This window comes from Phodopus roborovskii, unplaced genomic scaffold (genome assembly GCF_943737965.1).
Source record: "Phodopus roborovskii unplaced genomic scaffold, PHOROB, whole genome shotgun sequence".
NCBI lineage: Eukaryota > Metazoa > Chordata > Mammalia > Rodentia > Cricetidae > Phodopus > Phodopus roborovskii.
In genome coordinates this window covers 19,584,891-19,604,925 of record NW_026125052.1, presented here as the reverse complement: position 1 = coordinate 19,604,925, position 20,035 = coordinate 19,584,891, and the positions used below count along the sequence as shown (strand labels likewise).

Below are 20,035 nucleotides of genomic sequence, written 5' to 3'. Positions count from 1 at the left end.
ATACCAGAGCATCTCACTTACCAATCCACATTCCTGGAATAAAACTGTTTCTTGTAATGACATTATTTCATATGCACTAAAACTTTTTAAAACTATTATCATATTCTTTGGAGACACCATTTTTATTAAGTTTATAACTAATTACCTTCTAATTAACATTATTTTAATTAATAAATATTTAATAGAACAGGTGAAGCCTATGGCAAAGCAAGGATATGCTACCAGATTAGGCTCATATACAGGCTTTAGATAGATATATGTGCAAAATACTGTGGGGAACCAATGTTATTCAAATGATACAAGTAATTTAATTTTAGGTTATCCATATGATTGAATAAATTAAACACTTAACCATAGCACATATAAAGCATATTCAAAAAAGACAGCCAACCAGGTGGATAGAAAAATACCACTTGAGAAATTAGAAGCTGTTGTGTGTATATTTTCAATTTTTCATAGAACTTGGGACTTTAAAGACTATTTGAAGAAAACTCAAGCCCCAGGAAACTGATGAGAGTTGGTACCGAGGTCCCACATAAAGCTAATGCCCTCCGAAGTAATGTTCTCTCTTAAGAACCAGCCAGGAAAAACAGCAACAATAACAAAAGTTAATTCCAATGGAGGGGTACACAGAGTAGTCTTGTCCATCTCAACTCCAAGCCAGAGGGGAAAAGGAAAGAAAGAAAAACCCCTCCTCATATTAGTTATGACCAATCTCTAGGCATGTATAAATATTTAATTCAAATGCATAAGCCAAAACTGGAACATTTTAATTAAAACACTCACAAAATTTTTTTTAAATTTCTGAAATGCAAGGCAGAAATGTGTGCAAATAATCTCTAAAAAAAATCTTTTGCACTCAGACATGAGGATGGTGCATGTCTATAATCATAGCACATGATTTCAGGGAGACAGATACAGGAGGGTCACCAAAACCTCAAGGCCCTCCTTGACTATACAGAAAGGTAGCCGGAATCAACTATGCATGAATGAAAGGACACAGGCTCACATGAACAAGAACAAAATAAGATTTGGATGCCCCAGAGATTTCATACACTGGATCTATCAGATACCTTCTTGAGATAACTATGGGAAGTGAGCAGAGTATGAGATACAGGTGGACTTTTAGGACCCACCAAAGAAAACTTAAGGAAATAAAACAACAATTGAAATTAAAATCTCAGGGAACAAGGTTGAACTAGCACATTAAATTTAGCTGGATAAAGAAAAAAATAAGTTAACTACAAAATAGACAGGGAGCAAAATAGAAAAATAAAGTCAATTAGGGGAAAAACAATGCAACTATGGGCAGTACTCCCCCAAAGATGGACGTACTGCAGATTCTGCCCTGGGAGTCTGGTAGGAAGCAGTGGGAGGCCTCTAGGACACTGGGGTGCACTGTAGGACTGCGGGATCCTGGCATCTTCCTGATTTACTGTTTATGAATAGCAGTTCAAAAAGGGAGCGCTGCTGTGTTTAGCCCATGTCCCTGTCATGGGACGCTGCCTCACCAAGAGTGGGACTGGAACATCCAGATCCACAATCCAAGCAGAGCTTTCATCTTTACAACCTAATGGTTTATGAGAGAAAGGCAACAAATACAAATGCCGCAGAACATAAAGAATGGGATGATGTGGTCCAGTGCACACATGGCGAAGAGCCAGAAAGACAGAAAAGAACTAGAAGACAGGAAGCATCCGTGAGATGAATTAGGGCTTGGCTGGTGTTGCACAGGGCTCCAGAGATGGGAGAAGTAAAAAGGACGACAGATTGAATGTTTGCATAAGGAGTGCTCATTCTCAGATTTAAGGAAGGCAACAAATATCAATGAAGAGAAATATGCACCAAAGCACATGACAGAGAATATAGTAAGCACAGCGCTGGTTCCACTTCACATCCTAATATCAGAAACTTGAGAACGTAATCTCATTTAAAGAAAAAATGGTCCCTGCAGATGTAATGAAATTAAGGATGTCAATAGGAGACGTCCAAGGACTGGTGTGCTTAAAAGAATAAGGAAAAGAGAGATCATGAGACCCAGTCACCGGAAAGAAGACCATGTGGACACCATGTGAAGATGACAGCAAATGTTGGCAATACATGCCACCAACCAAGAACCTCCTGGGGTCAAGTTAAAACTGTGAAAAATAGTAAAACACAGTAAAATGAAAGGAAAAATTTAACTAATTTAATAGGATCTATTTAAAGTAATTTAAAGTAAATCTAGTTTTCAGAAAGGATTTAATGTCTTATTTTTATAAAGAAAGGGAAAGAAGAGAGTCAGATATGGTAGCGCACACCTATAGTCCCAGCAGCTGCTTAAGGGACTGAGGCAGGAAAATCACTTGAGCCCAAGACTTAAGTTAGTGTGGACAACCCAGTGAGAATTCATCCAAAACAAACAAAAAAGCAGAAATAAAGGGGTGGTATTGTAGTTCCTTTCCTATTACTAGGATGAAATACTCGGAGAGTTTTCTGGCTCATAGCTCCTCATTGTAGTCCCTCATAGCAGGGAAGTCACAGTAGCAGCAAGAATTTGAGGAAACTGCTCACATCCACAATCAGGAACAGAGTGAGGAATGCATTCACACTTGCTCAGCTCAGTTTCTCCACTCTTCTACAGCACAGGATTTCCTGTCTAAAGGATGGTTACACCCACAGCTCTTCCTATCTCAATGTAATCAAGATAATCCCCCAACAAAGACATGCCCAGAAGTCCATCTCCAAGGTAACCTTCTACTTTATATAGTTCACAATTGGCACTAACTGTCACAGGAATACGAAAAGGAAAGGAGGAAGAAGAAGCAATTTTTAAAATAGTACCTGTAATGAGTAAGGTTTTTCCTGTCAGTCTTGTCCCACTACCACACCAGCCCCAAATAATACACAGAGACTCTGTATTAGAATTAAGTCTGTTGGCCAGGTACTTGTTTCTTATCAGCTAGCTCTGTCTTAATTATTAACCCATTTCTATTAATCTAAGTGTTTCCACGTGGTCTCATCTTACGGGAGAGTAGGGCCATCGTTCTGCTCTCTCCCATCTCTACATGCTGACTCTTCCCTACTACTTCCTCTCTCCTCCTTGTCTCCTAGCCCCGCCTATCTTGCTTTCCTATTGGCCAACAGTGCTTTATTCATTAATAAATAAGAGAAACCTATTTACAGAATGACATTTCCCATCAAGTACCATTTCAACACTTGGACCAAAACATCAAGAATATTTGGAAGCTAAGGACAAAAAGAAAACTTTCAAAAATCTTGACTTACCTCAGTTCTTTTACTATGGAACTGTACTTGTAAACTTTTCTTTTTCCTGATTTTCTTTGATCCTGAAAAGTCAGTGGATTTTTCTTCTCTATACAGGAATAATGATGTTTCATATCTAAATGGCACAGAAATTAGAATAATGCTGAGTTGTTTTTCTGGCTTTATCTATCTTTCAACCTTTGATTGTGCAAATTTCCAAATAACGTGCTAATTTTCCCATTACCATCACCTCACTTAAATAATGGCCTACACCGACTGCCTCGTTATGCCTTTTCTTCTTGCTTCCAACCTTTATAAATTTGAAATTGCAATATTTATTTCATCTGCATATATTTCATCAGTATTGTTTCATCTGTAACAATTTTGATAAACATCTCTATAAGGTATGTTCTCTTTTTGAAAAAACATTTAAAACACCATTATGACAGATAAAAATTGATAGACATTTCTTAGTATCAACAAATGTAGAATTGGTGCCCAAGTCTCCAGCTGTCTGCTAAATATAAACTTCAAAACTCTGTTTCAGGATGCAGTGAGTCCCCATGCTTGGCTGGACTGTATTTTGAATCTCTTTTCATCTACATAGCCTCTCCTTTTATTATTCCTACTGCTGTTGGGTCCTTTGTCCTGTAGATTTTCCACTATTGAAGCTACTGGTAAACTTAATCCTAAACAACATTGTGAAATAAGACACAGTTTTGTCATTTATCCACTTCCTTTCTTAGCAGATACCTTGCCCTTTTTGATACTATATCCTCATTAAATCCAGCCCTCCCAAAGTCCTATCCTGAGAGCCCAGTACCTTGTTTCTTATTCCTCCCCTCAACATACACACACACCCTGGTTAGTCACCTATAAGACCTCTGGCGTCAAAGGAAATGGTTTCAACCATTTGACTATGACTCACAGTCTAAAATATGTTTTCTATTAAGAAATAGAGACAGGAAAAGAGACCAAATATATGATAACAAAACCTATTTTACAAAGTACAGTTGTGCTTTAGAAAAAAATGCTGGTGGGAATACAAACTTGTACAGTCACTTTGGAAATCAGTATGGCTGTTCCTCAGGAAAATGGGAATCAGTCTATCTCAAGATCCAGCAATTCCACTCTTAGGCATACACCCAATGGATGCACATTCATACAATAAGGATATATGTTCAAATATGTTTGTAGAAGCACTGTTTGAAACAGCCATAACCTGGAAGCAACCTGGATGCCCCTCAACTGAAGAATGAATGGAGAAAATATGGTACATTTCCACAATGGAGTACTACTCAGCAGAAAAAAAAAATTGAATCTAGAAATTCAAAGACAAATGGATTGAACTATAAGAAACCATCTTGAGTGAGGTACCCCAGTCACAAAAAGGCAAACATTCATATATGGATTTTAGACAAAGAGCAAAGGACTTACACTTTTTTATATTCTGGGACTAAACACTTAGTTTCAGATGAATTTTTCTTCCCTGTTGATTTAGAAATTTTGCTGCATTTCTTACTTTCAGTATTTCTTGATGATGAGTTACTTGTTAAAGAATCAGATCCATGAAGTGATACATCAATGCTTTCTTCCGTCTGAGAATAATCAACAGTCACGATCATGAGTATTCTTTTCCTCAGACAGACTAATTATAACATTCAACTACAAGGAGTTGGGTTTTAAAAGGATCTTATTCATTCAAACATTATTATTCTATAGAAATATATATCCCTTAATATTATTGTGTGACTATAAAATGCATAGCATTCATGAATATATGTAAGTGCAAATTTTAAATATTTTCAAAACAAACATTTTATCACAAAAAAATCACTATTTTCAGATATAAACCCAAGGTATGGTTCATGCAAGATAAAAAATTATTAATTGGACTCCATTAAAATAAAAAAGTATCTACTTGTGAGAAACACTTTCAACAGATTGAAAAGATAAGCCAGGCACTGGGATAAAGCATTTGTAAAGGACACATTTGATAAAGAATCGCTATTCTAAAATATACAAAGAACGGTGTGTGTTGTGTGTATACACATGGGTGTGCATGCAGATGCCAGGCATTCTTAAGGTTAAGTCTCTGTATTCATTTGGGAGCTGGGTGGTAGGCACCCAAAGAATTAAAAAAAAAAAAAAAAAAAAGAACCAACTACATTTTGGTGCCCTACAATGGGTGCCAAATGTTGCGTTCAATACAGTGGCTGTACCTTAAGCAACTGCTGTCTCAACACACAGTTGTAAATTCCACAGCTACCAGCAGCAGTTTCACCACATGGGCAGCAGCCAGGCCAGAATTCTGTTCCCTAGGACACTGGCTCTATCACAGCCTCTAAGGGAAACTTTACATAAATCTCTATTCTTCTCTAGAACTCAGGACTCAAAGGTTGAGGTGAAATTTTGCTATCTCAGAGAGGCTGAATAGTAAATAGCTAACCTCTCCTTGCTCACCTCTCTAGAAAAACCAAGTGGGGGCTCTGCCCCCACTTAGAACAATGGCTACTCCTGGTTCCTCCACATTTCCTGTCAGCCTCCTGATCCCAGGAACAACAGTTCCTGACTTAGCCTCCTGATCCCAGGTTAATAAAACAAATGTAACATACCTTTGTATCATTAACAAAGGCTACAGAAACAAATGGAACACACCTTTACACAGTTAAAATAATATTCCACAACAATGGTGGGTCCATAAATACAGTCAATTTAGAAAATAGTATAGATGCTCCTTAAACATAACTGTCACACCATACAGCAGCTCAGAAAAATTAAAATCATGGTATTAGAGATATGAGCATTCCCGTGTTCATTCTAGCAGGACTCATAATAACCAAGATAGAGAATCAACCTTAGTGTGTACCAATTAGCAAGCAAATAAAGGAACTATATATAGACAACAATACAATACTATACTGACTTAAATAGAAGTTCTGTCACTTTCAAAAGCATGAAGGGAACTGGAAGGCATATGCTACATTAGATAAGCCAGGCATAGAGAGATAAATAATGTAAGGTCTTTGTTACATTTGTTCGTCTCACAAAAATAAGGAGAAAAGTGCTCATCAAGAGGCATGTCAGGCAATTGGAGTGACAGCCCAGCAATTAGGAGTGAACACTGCTCTTGAAGAGACCCATCACACATCCGTAGGTTCTCAGCTGTCTATAACTAAAGCTCCAAGGTACACAATGCTGTCTTCTGGCCTCTGCAGACACCTGCACTCATGTACATGTACACAAACACACACACACACACACACAGAGAGAGAGAAATTAAAAGCAAATTTTTCTAAAGATGATGGCAGCTCACCACACCCATATGCATCTGGAGAGCACTAACTGAACTCAGTGGGCCATTAAAAGACAAAACATCATCAAGTTAGGAAGGAGACATGTTGAGAGAGTCCAGGGGGAACTGGAAGTGGGTGGTCACTACAACTAAGATACAGTGTATGCACATATGAAATTCTCAAATAGAAACAGACTGATATGGAGGAGGAAGGGTGGAGAAAGGGAAGATGAGTATCAAAGGGGACAGAGTTCCAGGAAAACTGAAGGGATGTTTTAATAACCTAATGTACTGAATGCATGGCGACTGTTATTTTTAATAATATGTAATACCAGCAATTGCCATGACACATAGGAAAACCTGAAACTCAGTTGGATGTTCTCTCCTTGCTGGCTAGCTCCAACGGAGCCGGAAGCAGCTATACAGACTATGGAAAGAGAACTGTCAACAGCTGTCTTCCTTGGGCTGTGGCCCCTGCGTGCAACAACACAGACAAGATGAGCTCACGGGTAAAATAATGGCAAACTAATTGTGCTTTTTGATTGGATCTGAGGCCTGCTCCACAAAAGGGGATCCACAGGTATAACTATAAGCCTGGCCAAAAGTTAGGGGGCTCATGAGCCCTAGAGGGGAAGCTGTGAGCATGATGTGTCTGTCCAGCTGCTTTCTAAATGACTGTGTTTATGCCCACAGGAAAGTGTTATTAGCTTTGATAAGCGAAGCTTCTGTTTACAGTGGTCAGTGGTGACAATAACTTGTCACAATATAAGCGTAGCTGGTCATAGCTAGTCAAAACTCGTCAAAATATAAATGACTATGGGATACTGCGGTGGTTTGAATGAGAATGGCCCTCGTGGACTCTCATGCCTGCAAGCTTAGTTCCCACTTGCTGAGCTGTTGCAGGAGGATCAGGCCATGTGGCCATGTTGGAGGAGGTGTGTCACTGGGAGTCGGCTTTGAGGTTTCAAAAGCCCACACCAGCCCCCCTCCCTCCCTCCCTCCCTTCCCTTTCCCCCCTCCAGTACCATGCCTGTCTGCCTCCCACCATGATGATAAAGCATTAGCCCTCTGAAACTGTAAGCAAGTCCGCAATTAAATGCTTGCTTTGGTTAGCACCACCTTGGTCCTGGTGTCTCTTCACAGCAACAGAACAGTAACTAAAACAAATGTCCAACCATAAACAGCTCGGGGAACATCAGAGAAGGAGTAAAAAGCCAGAAGGAAGCAAGTGGTGGGGATTTCTGATGTTCAGGCATGGTGTGGCTGTGGGATTCTTGAATCACAGCAGCTGTGATTATCTGCACACGATCTCTACAAGATTGAATCTATCACCATCCTGTCAAAGAGGGTGAGGGGCTAAAGGAACCCCACCCCTCTCTGAAGAACCTATCTCATGCTAGTGGGAATGAAAAATGGGATAACCACTTTGACAACATAACTTCAATTGTTTGACCACCTAAAAATTATACCAAAAAGAGAAAATATATTGTTTATATATGTTAATTTCTTGTATACAGAATTCCATGACATACCTTAGAAGCTCTTTTGATATAGTACTAAATAATTGCTGAATCAGTCCAACATACATACTACAAGAGTTCAAAAGGCACCAGTTATTAGGCAGGGCCAAAGGAACCTTATACTCTCTAAGTATTTAAAAAGCATGAATAATATAACTAATTTTAAAAGGAGAAATTTTTTTTAAAAAACTGTCTTGAATAATTTACCTTGAAAAATAAATGTGTTTTCTCCATTTTCCTGTTTGGAGGTAAATTCAGTCCTTCAGGACCCAAAAGCCTTGATGAATGAATATAGATGAGCAATAATATAAAAGGATCTCCTGAGAAAAATATAAACAGAAAAAAAGAAAGATCATACTCCTGTTTAAAAGACAAACTGAATTATATTTATTTACTTAAAGTTGCCTCTTCAGTGTAAAGCTCAGAGTGCAATGCCTAATAAATGGCACTAATATAGGCTGGTGGGCAAAAGCTAGAACAAGCAGCCAATAGTTAGAGATCACCCAGATTCTTAAGTTTACCTTTTTAGTATTTAGAGAAGTAGAGACATATATCTCAAATGACATGGAAGAGAAGCCCAATTCTATTTATTTAAACAAACCCTAAGACGCTAAAGTGCTAAAACCTTGTTACTGAGCGTTTAGTATGCACTAGACATTACGATAAACACACTGGCATGAATTATTTCACATATCTCACATAATTCCCTTTAATGAAATGTCATTGTCCCTCTATTAAAGAAACACACAACAACCAGCAAACAGAGGGATAGAATTTGAATTCTGGAAATCCAGCTCCCAAACTCCTGGTTTCCTGTACCATACAATATTGCCTCAAAATATTAATGCTGCATGGGGCTGGAGATATGGCTTACCGGTTCAGAGCAAATATTGCCCTTAGGACCCAAGTTGGGTTCCCCACACCCATGTCAGGCACCTCACACCTGCCTGTAACTCCAGCTCCATGAAATCTGACGCCCTCTTCCAGCTGCCTCAAGCACTGCATCCACGTGCACAAACCATATAGACACATACATACACACATAATTTTAAAACTTTTTGAAAAAAATTGAGGGGGGGGTCAATTTTGTTGCAAACATATTTTAACCTGGCTTCACACCAAAAACTTTCACTTCTAGAAATGTAATAAGCAACATTCTTTAATCCACAATGTTTTTTTTTACTAATATCCAATTTATATTTGATGGGCTATTCATTAATTACACTTTTAGTTGTATAACAGTGCTAGTTGCAACCATCAGTGAATTTTTCTTCTATTGTTAAGTATTATTAATATTCTAGAACAGACTTCCACAATTGCAGACCGAGTCTTACTATGGCTAACGCCGCTGATGAATGTTCAAACATTAACTCCCATTTATCATATTTGCTTAAAGCCTCCGCCTCATGCAAGAACTTAGGCTGTGGAGGATTCCCACCAGACCCGCCTTTGTGAGGTAAAAACTTGGAGTAGACACGAAAACAAAGAAACTTTCCTCAATACGACAACAAATGATCTGAAGGCGCGGCCAAGTTTCCTAACCACTAAGTCTCCGCCTAACTAGGACAACCATTTGACTGACCACTTAGATACCTCTCCACCTTTCCAGGATGTTTCTTCATCCGGTTACACTGAGGCTCGCTTTCTCCTTTATCCTTGCATCTTTCCTCGGCCTCTGGGACGGTTTATCCCTTTCCTCAGAGAGTCTGCCACCCGGGGGTCCTAGTACTGTCCTCTAAACCCTGGCCTGTGAATTGTCCCACCACTGTCCCCGACCCTGGGCATCAAGTCTCCTCAGGGGCTGCTCTAGCTTCGCCGGCTCCCGCGCTCCCTCGCGGCGAGGCCCCGCCCCTGCGATCACCTGATCAGCCCGAAGCTCCGCCCATGGAACCGCCTGGGCGGTCAGGCGCAAAGACCCCGCCACTTGGTCGTCCCAGGCTTCCGGGTAAGCAGCGGCTGGGCTGGCCAGCACCTGCCGCCCGGGCGCCTCCTGGAAAGCGCTGAGGTGGCGCGCGCACCCCCACACCTCACAAGGGCCTGTGACCTCACCCGATCCAACCGAGGCCGGTTGTGGACACCACTGGGAGACTCTGCCCCCACGGCACTCCCAGCTGCCTCCTGCTCGGCTTTCGGTCATTCTCTTGTGCTCTCTGTGCCACAGTGGCCTGTCCCCAGCTTCAGGTTTGTCTTCTGTCCGCCCTTTGACTAACCTCCATCCTCCCCTTCTGGCACCTTCCGTGCCTCCTGTTCTCCAGTGGACAGCGACTCAAAGTCATTTGTCCCGCTATGTGGCTTAAGCTTGCCCCCCCCCCCAGCTGCTTCCTTTGTGGGGGAGTTTGAGTCGCCAATGGGGTGGGGGGTAGGATCGATGTTAGCAGGAAGACACGAAGCCATGATTCCTGGCTTCCTTCGCTATTATATCCCTAAGTGTGTAGATCCGGTTCTGTGAATATAAAGCGTTTTTTAGGACGTACCGAATTGGTAAATTCTGTGAAGTAAAGAATGTTTTGAAAATACCTTTCTCCAAAAGTCTGTGACAAAGAGTTTTTAAATAAAAAAAAAAAAAAGAACTTTATTACATGTTTTCATGTTTTTATTTTCAGGGGGAATGGGATACACATGGAGACCAGAAAAGGATTTAAAGAGTTGGTTCTTTCCATAATGTGGGTCCCAGTTATTGAACTCATGCCATCAAGTTTGGCTGCACATACCTTCATTCTCTTAAACCATCTTGCTGGCCTTAAGTATCTTACCTTTATAGACAGATCGGTGAATTTGTTCATACTGTAACATGTAGGGAGCCATGCAGCCCAGCCTCAGATCGGCATATGACTGCCTGTCCAATGGGTTTCCTGGGGCAAGGAACCCATGGAAACGGACACCGTGCTTGGCAAGGACCATGGGACAGCGTAGGAATTTGCAGAGTTCGTGCAGCTTGCAGGCTCTTTTTTCTCTCATTATATTGTTGAGTCTTGTGGGGGGTTTTTTTTGTTTGTTTGTTTGTTTTTTGTAGTTTTATTTTGTCAGTCACACATGCAACAGCTGTAATTTTCTCTGTAAATTCTGTCCTTTCATGAATGTTTTCCCCTTAGAATCAGCAAGGGGCTTATGCTTCTCAAATTTCTTATCTGGAATTACTAAGTACAACTCCTAGTCCTGGAAGCTTTTCTGACTCAATGGAGAGTTAGGTACATATGAGAAAATAACACTTGGAACATTAACCATGTCTGGGAAAGAGAGTAAGGCATGCATACACAGAATAGGGGGAAAGCCTCGAGAACACATATAGTGCCAACTGTTGAGAGTAACTTCCCTGGACACCAATGATATAGAATCAATGGGAGGATCGGGTATGCTCCAAGAGGGGAAAATGCAATGCAAAATGTGGGATGGATAGCTCCATCTTTACCATACACAGGAGCTTATAATGGGAAATATGGTGTAATGATAGGAAAAGAGTGCCTCATCAAAGTCAGCCTTTATAGAGAGATTGAGACATGGGACCCTCTTTTAGAAAAGGGAACTGTATAAAAACATATCGTGCAGACATGAAATAATTGTTTGGGCTTGAATATTGCTGTCCTTAAAGCATTATACCCAGGTCTATTACTTTATAGCTTTATTACCGCAAGTAGCTGCCAGCTGTCATTGTGCTACAAAAGCAGAATGTGTCTGGCTAGATGTCTAGTTAAGCCTGTAGAAAATGCTGAACTCTGTGTCTAGAATAAGGTTATGTAGGGGTGGGAAGGTGTGTTTGGGAGCATAAAGGGGAACAATGGAGGCTTTCATAATGATTACCATGTATTCCTTAAAATGACCAGATAACACATCAGTATTTCTTAAAAGGTCAGGCTTTAAGTGAAATGCATAGTAAAGTCTTTGTGTTTAACATTGAGAGAAATGTTTCAGAAAAGCCTTAGCTTATGTTTGGGTTATTCAGTAGAGGCTGAGAAGTTGTTTTGAGACTACTTAAACCTTGCACAATCGTTTCTCTGGAGTCTGCACTTGGTGCTATGTGGGAGCTTGCCGCCACATTGACCTTGGTCTTAGACACTCCTGGCAGACTGGACTTCTTAGTTTTCATTATTGCTGCTCTAATCAAAGGGGATTGGGATTTGTGGGCATTGTCTGCTCTCTCAGGCAGTAAGAGCAAGATGATCCCAGCCCCGATTAACCTTAAATTGTGTGAATAAAGTAACTGGAGGGAGCTAGCTGGGAGTACATCTTTTCCAAGAAGCCGGAACCCCTCTGCTCCTTCAGAAAATGGGGGCTTAGCATCTTGGTGAACTTCTCTCTCTACTGTGGCACCTACAACCCAACACCAAGCAATATTGTACCCTTTTTAGAAATCCCTCTGTCCCTACTGTCTCATTCTCTGACAAACAACAACCTATTATATACTTTGAAACATCTATTCTCATATTCTACAGATATGTGAGATCATACGTTTGTCCTGAGCCTGACTTATTTCTTGTAGCAAAATGTCTATTTATTTCCTTCATGTTGTCACATTATAGGATTTCCTCCTTTAAGGCTAAAATAATCTTTAGCTGTGAGTGTATACCTTTCCCTTATCCAATTCATCCATTGGCAGAGACTTCTGCCGTCATATCTTGGCGATCATGAATAGTACAATAATAAGCATGGCTGTGTAGCTGTCTTTTGATATATTGATTTCCATTCCCTTGGAATTGCTAGACCATATAATAGTTTTACTTATTGTTTGAAAAACCTTCATACTTTTTCTGCATGACAGCTATAACTTACATTCCCACTAGCTTGTATACTTTTATGTTGCTGTGATAACACATTAACCAAATGAATCCAGGGAAGGAAAGGGTTCATTTGGCTTACACTTTCATATCATGATCCATCATTGATGGAAGTCATGGCAGGAACCTAGAAGCTGGAGCCGAAGCCAAGACCATGAAGGGACACTGCTAACTGGCCTGCTTTCCCTCAGGCTCATCCAGCTGTCTTTCTTATGTTCCCCAGGAATACTTGCTCAGACATGGCACTGCTAGGCTCTCCTCTGTCAATAAGTAAATCAAGAAAATGCTCCCATAGACATGCCTACAGGCCAATCTGATGGAGGTAATTTCTCAGTCGAGACTCCCTCTTTCTAGCAATTCCCCAGTTGATTATTGCCTCTTCCCAGGTGTCTCTACTTGTGTCAAACTGACAAAATCTGCCCAGCACAGTGCCCTTGTCTTTACATCTTCACCAACACTTACCATTTGCCTTTTTTATAATAGATATTCTACCAGATATGAAGTGATTTCTCGCTGTTTTTTATTTTCATTTCCCTAGTGAGGCATTACGATAAATATTTTTCAGGTATCTGTCAGCCTTTCTTTCCAGTAAATGTTTATTAAGAACCTTTAGCCATTTTTTCCCCACACATGAAAAGATGTAGGTATTTATTGTTTGTTAAGTTTGTTCTTCGACAACGTCATACACATACATAGTGCGTTCTGATTACTCCCACTCCCTGCCTCCTTTTTATCTCTCTCCCACCTCCATCAACACCCCCAAGTCCCTCCCATGTCTTTTTGTCGTGTGGCACAGCGAGTCCACCCAGGGCCTGGGACTGCGCTTGGTGGGCTCTCCAGGACCTTTGCTCTGTTTTCATTGGACTGTTTCCTTCCTTGCCATTGAGTTGTTTGGACCGCGTATATTCTTTGGATATGAAGCCCTTATCAGAAGTGTGCTTTGCAAATATTTTCCCACTTTTCACGTTGTGTCTTTACCATTGTTTCCTCTGCTGTGCAGAGGCTTCCCAGCTGCTAGTAGCCAGTGTGTCTACTCCTGCTTTTGTTGCCTCTATTTTCAAGGCCAAGTGCAAAGTTTTGCCCAAGCCAATGCTATGGAGCTTCCTTCTTCTCTTCTAGTACTTTTACAGTGTGTGTTCTGGGTCCTTTTATTAAAAATCAGTTAATGCTTCTAAGGAAGCATAAAGTCTTTGTCCATCAGCAGAAGCCCACTGTAAAGTAACATATCTTAAGGGGATTGAAAGACTAATTTTAATCCCATGTTCTGGAACTCAGTGAGATTTAAATGAGACTGACACATTTTTTCCTGAGGGTTTTATTACCAGGAACACTTAGAAGGAAGCACACACATAAAGAAAGGAGCTGAACCCAGTAATGCATACTGTGAGCCAGCACCCAGGAAGCAGACACTTCATGAATTGGCATGAATTCAAGGCTATCCTGAACTACATAATGAGTTCCAGGCTATCCAGAGCTACAGAGTAAGGCCCTGTCTCTGAAAACAAAATGGTGCAAAAAGGATCTAGGAAGACAGCTCAGTCAGAAAAATGCTTGCCTTGCAAGCAGGACTTGATCCCCAAAACATTCATCAAAACTTCAGGAATTGTGGCACACTTTTGTACTTGGGAGATGGAGGCAGATCCCTGGGGATCACTACTAGACAACCTAGGTTTACTGGAGTTCAGCTTGAGGGTTTTGTATATAAATTTGAGAAGTTGTATATAAGGAATTATACCCAGTAAACATAACATCTGTTCCTTTATCTATTTAGAAGATATGAAATGATGCTATAATGGGATAAGACTCTGGGGCTGTGGGAGGGTGAGCTTATTTTACATGTGGGAAAATTAAACATAATTTGTGGCCAGAGGCTAGACAGTGGTGGTTTTAGACTATATTCCACAAATAATTATTGCTCCACAAATTTAGTGGCTTAAACAACACTCATTTATTATCTAACACATCTAGAGGTCAAAAGTCAAAAATGGGCCTTACAGGGAGGAATAAAATCAGAGGAAGAAATCCTTTTGGAAGATGTGGCTCCAGGCTCTAAGCCAGTGGTTCTCAACCTTCCTAATACTGCCACTTTTAAGTCCCTCATGTTGTGCCAGGACCTCATGTGGTGCTAACCCACAACCATAAAATTATTTTCATTGCCACTCCTGTAGCAATGTTAGGAATTATAATATAATTATATTATATTATATTATATTATAATAAAAAGCATCTGATATGCAGGATATCTGATGTGCAACCCCTATAAAAATGTCGTTCAACCCCAAAGGGTCCTGACCCACAGGTTAAGAAACCCTGTTATAGGCTGTATACATTGTCTTATGGCCAATTCATTCTGACCTCTTTTGTTATCACGTTTGCTACTCTGACTCTCTTGGGTCTCAGAAGGACTCTTCTAAGTATATAATATCCACCAGACAACCCAGGATACTTATCTCAAGATCCTTAATTATATCAAAGCACGTTTTCTCCTGTAAGGAGCATAGTCACAGGTCCCACTAGTAGATGTGGATATCTCTGGGGAAGGATGGACAACTCTGCCCATAAAAGATGGAACCTGCTCAAGAGGTGGCAGTTGTTCCATCCTCAATCAAATATTGCTTGGTTCGATGAGCTACTTACATAACTAGGATATGGCTTATGATGTGACATTATAAAACTAAGTCATAGAAATCATTGTGCTTCTTCCCTCGTCTCTCGATGAGTTCCTCTGAGAAAAGTCAACAAACAGACAATCCCATGGAGGCAGCCCACTGATAATGAATGCCTGTCACCACCAGCCATCACGGACTCGATACCTCCTGCCAATGGTCATGTGAGTAGGTCCTCTTGGGGGTGGGGGGGAGTGGTCTTCTGGCTCTTTTGAGCCTTCAGTTGGCCAGAGTCCTAGCCAGTAGTTTCAACCCAACATCATGAGACTCTTTGAATCCAAACCACTAAGTGAAGGCCATTCCTGAATTCATGAATCTGGAATCCAGGCAGCAGTACTTTAAAGTTGCTAAATTGGAAAGTGACTTGTTATATATTAATAGGTAACGAACACAGTCCCCTTGGTCACTTCCTGACCCATCATGGCTGCTTTGCTTCTATTTCCTCTACATCTCAGCCTACAGAAAAGAAAGAGAAAAGCCATGCTTGCTTCCTTAAGTGGTGTTACTGGAAATCATGCATGTCCCTCATTTGCATCTTATTATCTAGATGGGCATGAAACATCTGGCTTTAAGACTGAAGGAAAATAGTCTGGGGTACCATTAACAATCTTTCTCAATGATGATTATAGTCATCAGGAAAAGCTAACTGAATCCAGCCCACGCCCATCAACATTTTTCCATTGACCATCCAAGTGACATTTACACACCCATCACTGACCCCTCCAAATCCTGCCAATTGTGCATTAGTCACTGGAAAGCCCAGCTAATATATTTTGTCAAGCAATTAATTGTGAAATGTTTTTCTTAAATTCTCTTCAGAGTGGCCAAGGATGTGTAGCTTAGTTTGTAGAGTTTTTTTTTTTTTCACAATGCATAAAGCCCTGGGTTCAAATCCTAGCACTCAAGAAGTGAAGGCTGGAGGATCAGAAGTTTAAGGTCACCCTAGGTTATTTAGTGATTTCAGAGTGAGCTACTTGAAACTATCTCAAAAACAAACAAACAAAATAGTGGGCTGAACACATTTGATGGATAATGGAGTATCCATTCACTGACTAGCCACCTCCTTTTGCTTTTGTTCTAAGCAGGCCCCTTGCCTTTGGTTGTTGGAAATGGAACTGAAAGCCATTCATGTCCATCCCGGCACATACATACACAAACATCCATGTCCACAAACTGTCCACCCCCCCAAGACATTGTATGAGACTGAGTTGATAAATTATCAGATGGAGGAAATGTCAAGGCAGTAAAACACACAGGTGCTGGCATCCATATCGATAGCTCTGAGCTGAGTTTTCAGCAAGAACTGGGGCCAGAAGTAGAGCCGAGGCATAAATGTATGTAGGAGACTTTGCTCTGAGTAGAGAGAACTTGAACATCCTGAACAGCTGGCTTTTCAGGTATACAAAATGCCTTGTGAAGTCAGGAAGGCTTCCTTCAGATTTGAAGGGCAGACCTTTGGAGGGCAAGCAATGTGTGGCAGGGTCAGGACTCCTGAGAGAGTAATGCATATATAGCTGTCAAAAACACAAAACAACACAAGCAGGGCAGTGGTGGCATATGCCTTTAATCCCAGCACTCAGGAAGCAGAGATGTGAGTTCAAGGTCAGCCTGGTCTGCAGAGTGAGTGCCAGGACAGGCTCCAGAGCTACACAGAGAAACTCTGTCTCAAAATAAATAAATAAATAAATAAAATAAAAAATAAATAAAAGAAAGGCAGCACTGAAGTGAGACTCTAAGATGTTGGAGACAGTAGGAAGATAGGCTCTTCTGAAGGAAGCTGTAGGCAGTAAGCCCAGCCTACCAGAAGAGCCATATGGGCTGCAAAGGGCAAGGCCACAGGGACAGGGCTGCCCAGCACATCATAGTTCACAACACCCCAGATGTAGGACATAGAGCCACAAAATAGTTTACTGCAGAGCAAAACTCATGCTTTAGTCTCGCTCTTTCCATGCTCCAACTCCACTATTTAAATGCTTATTATTTTTGTAATTTCTGTGTGTGTGTGCATGCGGTGTGTGGACAGACATAGGCCGCAGTGCATGTGGAGGTCAGAGGACAACTTTGTGGAGTTGGCTCTCTCTGCCCACCTTCCTGTAAGTTCCAGGGGTTGAACTCAGGTCCTCGGGCTACATTCAAGCACTTTCCTCACTCAGCCATCACACTGTTCCCCACTGTTTCTCAGAGTGTGTAATTTATTAGTTGTTTTGTTTCTGTGTTTTTTTTCCCCACAGAGACCCCCAGCTTAGAAGCTCTCAGAAGAGACTTGGGACTTGCACAATGGGGACTGTTGATACTGTGGAGACTCTTGAAAATGGACTAACTGAATTTTTCATTAGAAGATGGACATAAGCTTCGGAGGGCAGAATGTTAGGCTTTGGATACCAAATACCTCCCCCTGCCGGATGCACGTATGCAAATACTAAGACCTTATTTGTCCCAAATTCATCCCCATCACAATAATCAGAGGGGTTTTAAGGAGGTGTTGGGATCCTAGAGGCTCTGGGTCTAATCAACAGATCCCATGTTATATTTATAACAAATTACACTAGATTCACAATCTGGTGGCATTGGGGTGGTGAGAGCTAGGAGAGGGCCTGGTTGGAGGAAGCAGGTCCCTGGACATATGCCTCTGAAAGGCTGTCTCCCCAGCCTTCCTCTTTATCTGTCTACCATGAAGAACACTCTCCACCGTTCCCTTCCACCTCGGTATTTCTCTTACCAAAATGCAATGAATCCAGCCAACCAGGGATTGAAACCTCAAAACTGTGACCTAAAATAACTCTTCCCTCTTGTATCTTCCTCAAATGTTTGTCGCAGAAACAGTAACACAAAAATTTCATCCCCAGACATTTAGTCACCAAGACAGTGACTCTCACAAGACCTCAAGATTGGACACATGTAGGGAGATGTGGCTATAGACAAATCCCACAGGACTTTAGCATTAAATAACTCCCCATGTCCACTCAAGTCTTTTTTATGATGTTGTATATTGTGTTACCAAAAAGAATTTTTTTAAAATTTATGTGTATGGGTGTTTTGTCTGCATATATGTCTGTACCCCGAATTCATGCCTGGTGCCTGAGGGGGCCAAAAGAGGGCATCAGATCCTCGGGACTGGGGTTATAAACAGTTGTGAGCCACCATGTCAGTGCTGCAAATTGAACCCTGGTCCCCTAGAAGAGTAGTGGGTGCTCTTAACCACTAAACCATCTCTCCATCCCTAAATGTTTATTTCTTAAGATGTTTTGGGGGCACAGTATACGCTTCCTGGCCTGGAACTGACAAAAATCTCTCCTCTTCTATCGCTCAAGTGCTGGAATCGAAGGCATGTATTACCACACCCTTGAATGCAGATGCTCACAGACTCCAGAAGAGGGCACTAGATCCTCAGAAGTCAGAGTTACAGGCAGTTGTGAGTGGCCCTATGTGGGTGCTGGAACTAAATGTGTATCTTCTGCAAGAGCAACTATGCATTCCTAACCACTGAGCCATTCTCCAGCCACGCCCCAAATGTTCATTATGTAAGGAATTTATGAGACAAAGAAAAAGATTGTGATAGTCAAGTGTAAGGAGTACGGTTTTTCCGCCTGCCGCTTGGTCTTGTCCCGCCGCTGCACCAGCCCCAATTAACACACAGAGACTCTGTATTTGATACAATGCTGTTGGCCCAGTTACTTGTTTCTTATCGTCTAGCTCTGCCTTAATTATTAACCCATTTCTGATGATCTATGTATTTCTCTTACCGGGGAGCCGGCGGCATACTGCTTTCTCCAGACTCTCCATCTTGACTCCTCCTCCCTACTTCCTCTTTCCTCCTTGTCTCCTAGTCCCTCCTATCTTCCTCTCCTATTGGCCAACAGTGCTTTATTATTAACCAGTATGAGAAACATATATACATAATGGCATCTCCCATCAGTCAAGTATATGCTTGTTTTCCAGGGACTGACCTAGAGCTATTGCTTCTTTTAGTTTTTATTGTTTTGTTTTGTTTGTTTTAACAAACTTGTACCTGTGAAGAAACTCAAGAATTCTGAGATCAAAATGGGCCAAATGTCTATTTTCAGGGCTGGCGTGATGGCTCAGTGAGTAAAGACACTGCCACCAAACCCTAAGTTCAATCTGCAGGACTCACTTAATGGAAGGAGAGATCTACCTTCCACCAAGTTATCTTCTAACTTCACATACACACTGTGATGCCCACGCACACAAAAATAATTTCATTTTTAAAAAAGGAATGTTTAAAGAGATTTTTGTGTGAGTATCTGGTTTTCTGAACCTGTCCACCAGTGAAGATCTACAGTAGTATCGTAACCGAACTAATGATAAGCTTCTATGCCAGGACATATGTATGCCAGCAACACCTATTAAGTATTCTTAGGTTCACTATTCTCAAGCATTCATCGGGATCACTGGGAGGACATGTTAAAACAGACTGCTGGGCCCCACCCTCAGATTTTCCTCCCCTACCCCCCCATTTTTGAAAATAGATCTTCTTATATAATATATCCTGATTACAGTTTCCCCTCCCTTTACTCC

The 20,035-nt window shown here is 41.2% G+C and overlaps 1 protein-coding gene across 1 annotated transcript in view; it reads right to left on the bottom strand.

Annotated features, from left to right (window-relative positions):
* Window positions 1–8,355, bottom strand: part of Efcab13 (EF-hand calcium binding domain 13) — a 68,006-nt gene extending 59,651 nt beyond the window's left edge. Inside the window, exons 1-3 of the mRNA XM_051182924.1 lie at window positions 8,269–8,355; window positions 4,684–4,844; window positions 3,268–3,382 (exon numbers count right to left, since the gene is read on the bottom strand). Coding sequence (XP_051038881.1) covers window positions 3,268–3,382; window positions 4,684–4,844; window positions 8,269–8,295 — 303 coding nt within the window. The 5' untranslated portion in view covers window positions 8,296–8,355. The remainder of the gene's footprint in view (window positions 1–3,267; window positions 3,383–4,683; window positions 4,845–8,268) is intronic.
* Window positions 8,356–20,035: the final 11,680 nt, after the last annotated feature.